Here is a 9,908-nt window from a genome sequence, read left to right as displayed (position 1 = left end):
AAAACAGGGCTTGTTTCAGATAATATGAATCAAAATTTTTCAGATTTTTTATGTAATATGTACCAATTTAATGAATTTTAAAAAATATCAACTTCTTGTGAAAAAGAAAATGAAACAAAAACTTTATGTATAAGGATCAACAGCTTTGTAAAGCTCGGATCGGAGCAGCGGAAGAGAAAATTGACTGTTTTACCTGAAAAAACCAGAGGAAAAAAATTTAATACCTCAAAAGATTCTATTTCGTGTATGGGTGGGAGGGGGTGGTTATGAGGTAAGCAATAGCTAGGATGCTTCTTACGCAAAAGTAATCAAGTTGTTACACTTGCACTACAAGACATTTTTGTTACACTTGTTCCACAAGGAAATTTTTTCTTTTTAAAAAGTCTAATTTAGTAAGGTCTATATCTTGTTAGGCTTTTAGAATAAAAAAAAATCCCATAAAATTCTGTGTCAAGAAATCCTAGATCCATTCCTTGTTTTCCTTTGTCTTAGAGAGAACCGAAAGTTAAACTTCCGGGGGGTTTTCCATCTTGATTTTCAGAAATGGAAGAATAAACAGGTAACAGCTAATTTCACCTGTAATTTATAATATCTAAGATCGAATCATGAAAAACCATGACTTCAATCAATAAATGATAAAATATTTTTGTGAAAGTAAGTTTTGGAAGACAATTTATATGTCAGTATCATTAATACTCTAGAGTTTATTTCACAGTACAAGATGGCTTCATCGTCCGCCTGGGCACAAGGCGAGAACACCGTTTACAAGAATTCCCAGATTCATCCCTAATTTTACAAGTAAAACTTCTTGCCTATCTCCTTTTTTTAATCGGAAAAGGAGGATTTAACAGGTAAACGCTACTCCAAGTTTACCTGTAATTTATAACATCTTAAATGGGCTGGGAGGTTGTGGCCAATTTTAGACTATTTTGATCTCCTTTAGAAGAAGAGCACCACTTAAAGGTATAATAAAATAATCAAATTTTAAAACTAAAATTTATGAATTTTTTCTAGGGATGTCAACGAATAGTCGACTATTCGACTGTCAGTCGAATGGACCGACGATCGAATAATGTAACGACATTCGAATATTAAATAAACATGATAAATGCAAGAAAAGAAGAAATAATGAAATTCTCATCTCAAAATTGAAAAGGGGTCATTCCTCAAACTATACAGCTGTATAGACGAATAAGAGCTCAAACAGAGTCACAGTATATTAATTAAATAAATAATTTTCAACATTGTACATATAGAAAATACGGTAATTACATACCGCAATAATATTATTTCTCAATCACTGACTTTCTTTGTTAATGTTCGTAGTAAATTATGCAACGCTATACTGGACTATGAAAGTTATTTAATTGACTTGTATCAATTACATTTACATATGAACACGCAATATATGTGTAACAGAGACAATTTATTGCCTCTGCTGGGGATCGAACCCGGGGCCTCTGGCTTGCCAGTTTTAGTGCTCTTTTGATCTCCTAAAGGGTTAACCCCACTAAAGGTATAATAAAATTAATTTAACACTAAACATTGTTTTTTCCAGAGAATAAGATGTCCTCATCTCTTTCGGAGTGCCGACGCCTGTGGGGCGAAGTATTAAATAAACATGATAAATGGGGAAATAATGAAATTCTCATCCGCCAAATTGAACACCCGGATCCCAACATAGGCGCCAAATGTAACAGAAAAAATTTTGTGCCTGTGCTGGGGATTGAACCTGGGGCCTCTGGCTTGCCAGTCCAGTGCTCTACCGATCGAGCTAAAGGGTTATCCCCACTAGCCCAAGCTAGTAGGATGCCGTTAATCTAACACTACCACATATGCATAGCTGTGACGTTTTAAAGTTTGATAATTATTAAAACAATTATCTCACAAAAAAGACATTTTGATGTGTAGCTTGGGCAATCATTAGTTGAACAATCAGTATTTAACATTTTCATCGGAGGTGTGGATAGTGTGTGTTTACTTTAGAATTCCCCATTTTCAATCTATTTCGATTTTCAAATTTATTTTAATATGCTTTCATAAATATAATAAATAATAATAAAAATAATAAATGCTCCGAATAGTAGAGTATCGTTCAAATAATGCAATCGAATGTTCGACTAAGGAAAATTTATACATGTATTTAGACATCCCTAATTTTTTCGTTGCCAAATGATAGTTGACAGCTTAAGATGTCATATCCCAAAATTTAAGTTCCGTCTGGTGGTTAATAAACAAATAATTTGTTGACCCCCTAGCCTCCTTAAAATAATTCACATTAAAGGAAACATAAATAAATACTACTTAAGTCTTAAGGAGCTTGTTTTACGAAAATTTTGATATAATAAAATGATCAAATTTTAAAACTAAAATTTATGAATTTTTTCGTTGCCAAATGATAGTTGACAGCTTAAGATGTCATATCCCAAAATTTAAGTTCTGTCTGGTGGTTAATAAACAAATAATTTGTTGGCCCCCTAGCCTCCTTAAAATAATTCACCAAAAAGGAATCATAAATAAATATTTATTATTTAAGTCTCTGTGAAAAAGTAGCTTGTTTTACGAAACTGTTACGCTAGTTTTATTATACATCTATTGACTGCGTTCGAGGGCAACATGCGTTTTGTCGGACCCAAAAACCAAACAGTTTGGTTCAAGAGTCGACAAACGCATTTTTCCCGACAGCATAACTAAAAATTAATGTAAGAAATGTTTATTATGAAGCCAAACAGTAAGACAAAAGTTGTTTTATGAATGTATTTCAGAGCATTACTTTAATAAACTTAACAAGATTTTTTATTCTTTTGGCTACTTGTCATAGTTTTGTAAATTCTGTGTTAATTAAAGTAAAATTATTAAGAAAATGCCATTTTATTTTTGTTGGAAATATTGCAATACATATCGCAATACTGTTTAAAATATCGCAATATATCGCAATACGAAATTTTTGGCCAATACCCAGCCCTAGTTATTTTGTACTGCCTACCGTGAAGTAAGCGGTCCAACATCTAACTCAGCGGTCAAACATCGATTTTCTTATGCCTGCGTAGCAAAACATTTGAAATGTTAGGCTTTTTAAAAGAAAGATTTGTAAAGGAACACAGTCACAGTTTTCAAAGTATAAAAAATGATCGATAAAACAACTATTTTACAGGAGAAGTTGGCATCGTCGTCAACGTGGGCACAGGACGTGATTACGTGTGACCTTTGTGACAACCCCACCCAGCAATTCTGTAACAACTGCCAAGTCAGTTTACGCGGGGACTGTATAAATAAACATGTAGACAGTCTGAGGTCTCAAACACATGATATTGTTCCTTTCACGGACAGGGAAGAGCGGCTGGTATTCCCCTCCTGTCCTTCACATCCAAGACAAAGATGTGAGGGGCACTGCCAACAGTGTGATGTCCCTGTCTGCTTCAAATGCCTCACAGGTCCCCACCGCGGCCATGCTGTCAAAGACATGACAGATATTGTGAAACAGATAAAAGAAGAAATCAAGAAAGAAATGGAGGAAACTGAGAGTTATATTTCAAGGTTTTCCATAGGTGAAGCAAAAATTGATGAAAATTTATCCAAGCTGAAAGAAAATTTTGAAAAATTGGAGAGAGAGGGAGAAAATCTGAGAAAAATATGGCATGAAGAGGTGGACAACATTTTCAACACTTTAACATCCACCATTAGGACAATGAAAAATAAAAGACTCGGAGCTCTCAAATCTCACCAGTCATTGCTACAGGATTCCGGACCAAAATTAGCACATATAATGACAGAAAACAAGAAAATCTTGAAGTCTAACAAAGTTATTGATGTTACAAGTTACAAATCAAAACTGAAGGAATTTACAAACATTCCTACAGATGTCAATACAAGGACCCCTGCCTTAAATAGCAACATACTTATGGGGAGCGAACTCAGCATAGAGTTAGCAGAATACAAAGCTACATTAAAACAAACATCCATATCAAGTCTTAAAGATGAAGTCTCTTTTTTATCTGTAAGAAAATTATTGGAAAAAGCTAAAGTAATTGCTAACATTCCATCTGGAATAAAACCTTTATATTCAGTTTCCTGTGTTGGAACTGATGAAGCTTGGCTTAGATGTGAAGGTAGAACCCTTAGACGTATAGATATACATGGATCCGTAAAGGACGAGGTTATCACCGAATGTGTAGGTTGTCCTGCTGACATTTCAGTGACCAGACGGGGGAACTGCTTTACAGTGATTACTTTAGCAGAGCTGTAAATATTGTCAGACAGGGAAGGATAGAAACACTGATCACTTTATCTCAAGGATGGCATCCATGGAAACTTTGCTGTGCTACATCAAGAGACATAATAGTTTGTATGTGTACTCCTGATGAGAGATGAGAGTCATTATAAAATTGTTCGCTTTCAGGGACAGGCAGTAACACAAGAAATTAATGAAGACGAAAGCGGACAGCAAATTTTTAGAGGTATGGAATTAGGAGTTGTGGAGGAAAATAACAATGGTGACATTTGTTCCTTTGATTTTCATGCTAAGACAGTGATAGTGGTGGACAAGATGGGAAAGGTCCGATTTCAGTACGACGGTACGCCAGCCAAGAGGAATACTGTAAACGTATTACATTTAGCGGTGTATTCTATTTAGCGATTTTGGCGGAAAGCAGAGTCCGCTAATTCAAGTACATCGCTAAATGTCCTGTATATTAACGCCAAAAAACTTCAGAGCGCTAAATCAAATCCACGCTAACTTGTTGAAAATTATCGCCAAATACACGCCAAATGTAATACATTTACAGTAATCCATTTCAACCTATGTCCCTGGTGATAGATTCAATGAGTCAGATCATTATAAGTGATTGTAATAATAACTGTCTCCATATCTTAGATCAGAATGGTCAATTTTTAAAATGTATCGACAATTGTGGCCTTGACTTTCCTTGTGCACAGAGTGTGGATAGTGAAGGAAGGTTATGGGTTGGTTCATTAAATACAGATGCTATAAAAGTCATCCAATACATGGAATAAAAAAAATTATCAAATAATTAATATATATATATATATCTGTTGTTATTTTTATATTTTTGCAGTGCATTAAATGAACAATTGTCAAAAATTTATTGTGTTCTTTTAAAAATGCATATATAATCAAAATATCTTAGTATAATTTTGTTATGTCACCTGACTCACTCAAGTTACCAATTGCATTCTGTTTTCGTCTGATATTGTTGTTGTGCTCAACCTCTTCACAATTTTAACTTCTCAAGAACTACTATACCAATTTCAATCAAACTGACCACAGAATCATTGCCTGAAGGGGATTTTGAATTGTTCAAATAAATGACAGTGCTCCCTTTCAAGGGAAGATAATCAAGATCAGGCAAAAATAGGGAAGGGTCTTTAAAATATATTTATTTCACAATGATTTTCTTGGGGTGAAAACTTTCAATGTTACACTCAACTACATGCAATATTTATTATACTGAATGTTTTATACAAATACATATACATGTAACAGTGAACCGTGCGCGCATAAATTCTGCGCAGTCGCTATTTTTTGGAATATCACCCGTCGTCAAGCACAGTTGACTGTTGCTACGCTGGAGGGCGTGGCTTCATTATTCAGCGGGTAACAGTGGTTTTGGTTTATGAATATGTACATGTATGTACCTTATTGATATGTAAAAAAAAGCATTTTTACTTATCGACAAGGGCACATATAATTATTATTATTATTATTTATTATTATTATTACACAACATTTATAGAGCGCCTTATATAATAAACACAATTATTCTAAAGCGCTGTACAACATCGTTAAAATACATTTATAAATACAATGTCAAGAATAAAATTTTTGTTGAATAGCATAAGAAAATAAAATTTAGTATTGATAACCATTATAAAAATTTAAAATATTTTTGCAAAATGATGATTAAATGATATGAAAACACGAAAAGTAAAAACTGAAAACAATAGAGCAAATATTTAAAGTCAGAAATCTTTAAACATCAATAAATAAATAAATAAATAAATAAAAACAGTCTATATTTGACACATAAAGATAAAAATTTAACCGAATGCTTCCTTAAAAGATGAGTTTTCAGATATTTTTTAAAAGCGTTCAAAGATGGGCATAAAACCAGATGTGGAGGTAAAGAGTTCCAGAGGGATGCAGCGGCCACGTCAAAACGTCTATTCCCATAGGTTGATGTTCGGCAGTGTGGTCTTTGCAATGACAGCTTGTTTGCTGATCTAAGGGAACGACCAGGTTGATATACGGTAATGAGCTGCTATGTTGTTAATTGCTTTGTAAGTATAAATAAGAATTTTGTACTGGATGCGTTTGTCAATTGGAAGCCAGTGAAGGGAAACAAGGATCGGAGTAATGTGCTCCCTCTTCCTGGTACGAGTAATAATGCGTGCTGCTGTGTTCTGTATTCTTTGTAATTTGGCTATTTCGGTTGTATTTATGCCATAGAGGAGAGCGTTGGCATAGTCGAGCCTAGATATCACAAGAGAACAGACCAGGGTCTTGCAGGCATCCTCTGTAATCAATGGGCGTATTCTCCCAATGTTCCTGAGCATGCACGAGACACGGAGGAAATTTGCATTTGCATGCTAAGAGAGTTATCGAACCACACCCCGAGGTTCTTTACACTGGTCGCCTCTCTCACGATGGTGTCAATAAAGTTCAGATGGTATGATGGAGACTCCTTGAGTTGTTGTTTCGGAGTAAAAACTATAAATTCTGTTTTGTCCTGGTTTAGTTTTAGCATGTTGGAACACATCCACTGCTTGATTTCTTCCAGGCATGCTTCAAGTCTCAAAGCGGTATTATTCCAGTTGTTCCTGGGTTTAAAGACCAGATAAGCTTGGGTATCATCAGCATAACAATGATGGTGTATGATGGTGTACGAGCCAGATATACCAAAACCAATTTCTAGCCGATTTATCAGAATGGAGTGGTCAATGACATCAAAAGCTGCAGATAGGTCTAACATAATTAATGCCACATATGAACCAGAATCTAAAGCTGCAACAATATCGTGATGGACTCTAAGTAAAGCTGTTTCAGGAGAGTGACATGGGCGATATGCTGATTGTACATTGTCATGAAGGTAATTTGACTCTAGGTGATGATCAAGTCGTTTAGCAACAACTTTTTCGAGAATTTTGGAGAGGAATGAAAGGTTTGAGACAGGTCTGTAGTTGCGGTACTCCTCTGGATCCAAGCCGGCTTTCTTGATGAGAGGACGAACAACAGCCTGCTTAAAGGATGATGGAACAACAGACTGATTTAGGGAATCATTTATAATGTCCGTTACCATAGCAAGGCAACTATCAAGGCAAGATTTCAGCAAGAATGTTGGCATGGGATCGAGTTCACAGAAGAAAACTGAAGTATCGACAGAAAAAATACCGAAGCAAACGGAAAGTGAAAGTGAAAAGAAAATCAAAGAACTTACCGACGCATTGAAGAAACAATCGTGTCAGATAGAAAATTTAATAAAAGTTGTCAATTCCAAACAAAAATACTACGACAACAACTGGTATTATTATGTTCGACCACTTACCATGCTTACATGTTACCGATGCAAAAAGCAGGGACACAAAGCTAATGAATGCCCAACAAAACTGGATTCTACAAATTCTGAACAGGAAAACAAAAGCCCTTCGTAATGCCGAGTCCCGTTATAGAGGGGAGTGAAACGGACTCATGGAAAATGAACACACGTTTAGTTGGTAAATGTCCTTCAGTATTTGTGACAATGAATGGTGTTAGTGTTAATTGTTTAGTTGATACTGGATCATCAGTTTCGTGACAGAATCATTTTATGAGAAACATTTAAAGTCAGCAACCAAATTAAATACAGACATTGTGTTTTCTTTGAAAGCATCTAACGGACTTTCTATACCGTTTATTGGATACATCGAGGTCAACATTGAGGTCATGGGTCAACAGTTACAGCAAGTGGGTGTGTTAGTTGTGAAAAATTCCGTTGATTTAGAAACACGTCAGCGTAAGGAAAACATTCCGGCCATTCTGGGAATGAACACGATTTCACTGTGTAAGAGTCTATTAGAAACGCAACACGGAGCAGAGTACACAGAAAAAGTTGAAGAAATTTCAGCAAATTACAAATTAAAAGAACAATTCAAAGCATGTGACAGAAATCTTAAACGTGATGTCACAGGATATGTTAAAGTCTGTGCAAAGTCTCCAGTACGCATTCCGGGAAAATCTGTTACTGTTATCAATGGTACAGCACCAAAGATGCCAAGACTGTATGAGACCATGGTAGAACCGTTAACATCTACTCAGCATTTGTCATCAAACATTATCGTTGTCCGGACTCTTAGTAAAGTGAACCGTGGATTTCTATGCTTTCGTATCGCAAATATTGGTACTGACGATGTGTGGTTAGCACCCAGAACAAGAGTTGCCGTCCTTGTCAATGGCGATGTACTTGAAAATTCATCTAACATCGAATTCACTAGAAAAGGAAATACTGAAGAGATTTTTGTTCAACAAGAATTTATGTGCAGTGAAACCACAAATTCAGAGGAAGTGACAAGTGATTTCAAAATTCCACCGGAAATAGAAAAGTTGAATTTAGATCCTGCACAGATGAAAGAAATTCGCAACCTTTTCTACCGAAATCAAGATGTATTCTCTCAAAATGATGATGACATAGGATATACTACAGCCATAAACCATACTATTCGGACAACAGACGATCAGCCTATAGTGCAACCTTACAGACGAATACCCCCATCACAATATGAGGAAGTGAAATCACATATTCGTAAATTGTTGAACAACAATATTATAAGGGAGAGTACTAGTCCATATGCATCTCCGATTGTGTTAGTCAGAAAGAAAGATAATTCGCTCCGCTTATGTGTGGACTACCGTAAACTTAACAGCAAAACTCACAAAGATGCCTATCCACTACCCAGAGTAGAAGAATCATTTGATGCTCTATGCGGTGCAGAATTTTTCTCGACAATGGATCTTACCTGTGGCTATAACCAAGTAGCTGTCCATGAAGATGATATCGAAAAAACGGCATTCACAAAGCCAATGGGTCTGTATGAATATCTTCGTATGCCGTTTGGTTTGTGCAACGCCCCTGCGACGTCTCAGAGGTTAATGCAACACTGCTTCAGGGATGAGATATTTAACATTTTACTTGTGTTTTTGGATGATATTATTGTTTATTCAGAAGACATTCCAGAACATTTGAAGCGATTAGAGACGGTGTTTAGAATCATCCGGAAACATGGATTAAAGTTGAAAATGTCAAAGTGCAATTTTTTTCAAAGTGAAGTTCGTTATCTCGGACATGTCATATCCTCCGAGGGAATCAAAACTGACCCAGAAAAAATAAGTGCTGTGCAAAATTTTGAAAAACCGACAACTGTGAAAAAACTCAAGTCATTTCTTGGATTAGCAGGATACTATAGACGTTTTGTGAAAGGATTTAGTAATATAGCATCGCCATTACACAAGTTGTCCCAGCAGTTTACACCTTATCCAAGGAAACCGTTTGGAAATAAATGGAATTCTCAGTGTGACGATGCGTTTACAACATTGAAAAAGCTTCTTGTGAGTTCTCCTATCTTAGCTTATGCAGATTTCCAAAAGCCGTTTATTCTTGAAACAGACGCTAGTATGTTAGGTTTAGGGGCCATTCTATCGCAAGTCAAAGACGGAAAACAACATGTCATCGCCTATGCTAGCAGATCCTTGAGACCAAGTGAAAGGAACATGCAAAATTATAGTTCTCGGAAACTGGAATTACTATCATTAACCTGGGCAATAAGAGAAAAGTTCAAAGATTATTTATTGGGATCAAACTTCACTGTGTTCACTGATAACACATCAAAACTCAGTGCAATTGAACAACGCTGGATTT

General features: G+C 35.7%; 1 protein-coding gene across 1 annotated transcript; it reads left to right on the top strand.

The window, feature by feature from the left end:
• Positions 1–535: 535 nt before the first annotated feature.
• LOC134248154 (uncharacterized) lies at positions 536–4,589 on the top strand. Its single transcript, XM_062730565.1, has 2 exons — positions 536–559; positions 3,155–4,589. Exon 2 carries the CDS (start codon positions 3,464–3,466, stop codon positions 4,244–4,246), a length of 783 nt encoding a protein of 260 aa, XP_062586549.1. The 5' UTR covers positions 536–559; positions 3,155–3,463; the 3' UTR covers positions 4,247–4,589.
• The last annotated feature ends 5,319 nt before the right edge of the window (positions 4,590–9,908 follow it).

The sequence above is a fragment of the Saccostrea cucullata genome, unplaced genomic scaffold (assembly GCF_032062105.1).
Source record: "Saccostrea cucullata isolate Sc308-1 unplaced genomic scaffold, CSIRO_AGI_Scuc_v1 ctg1130, whole genome shotgun sequence".
In the NCBI taxonomy this organism is placed as follows: Eukaryota; Metazoa; Mollusca; class Bivalvia; order Ostreida; family Ostreidae; genus Saccostrea; species Saccostrea cuccullata.
The sequence above is the reverse complement of the archived record's forward strand: the minus strand, read 5'-3'. Positions and strand labels throughout refer to the sequence as shown.

What these genes read in the sequence shown, in the direction of transcription:
- LOC134248154 (XM_062730565.1), top strand. Translation starts at nt 3,464, where the DNA reads ATGACAGATATTGTGAAACAGATAAAAGAAGAAATCAAGAAAGAAATG.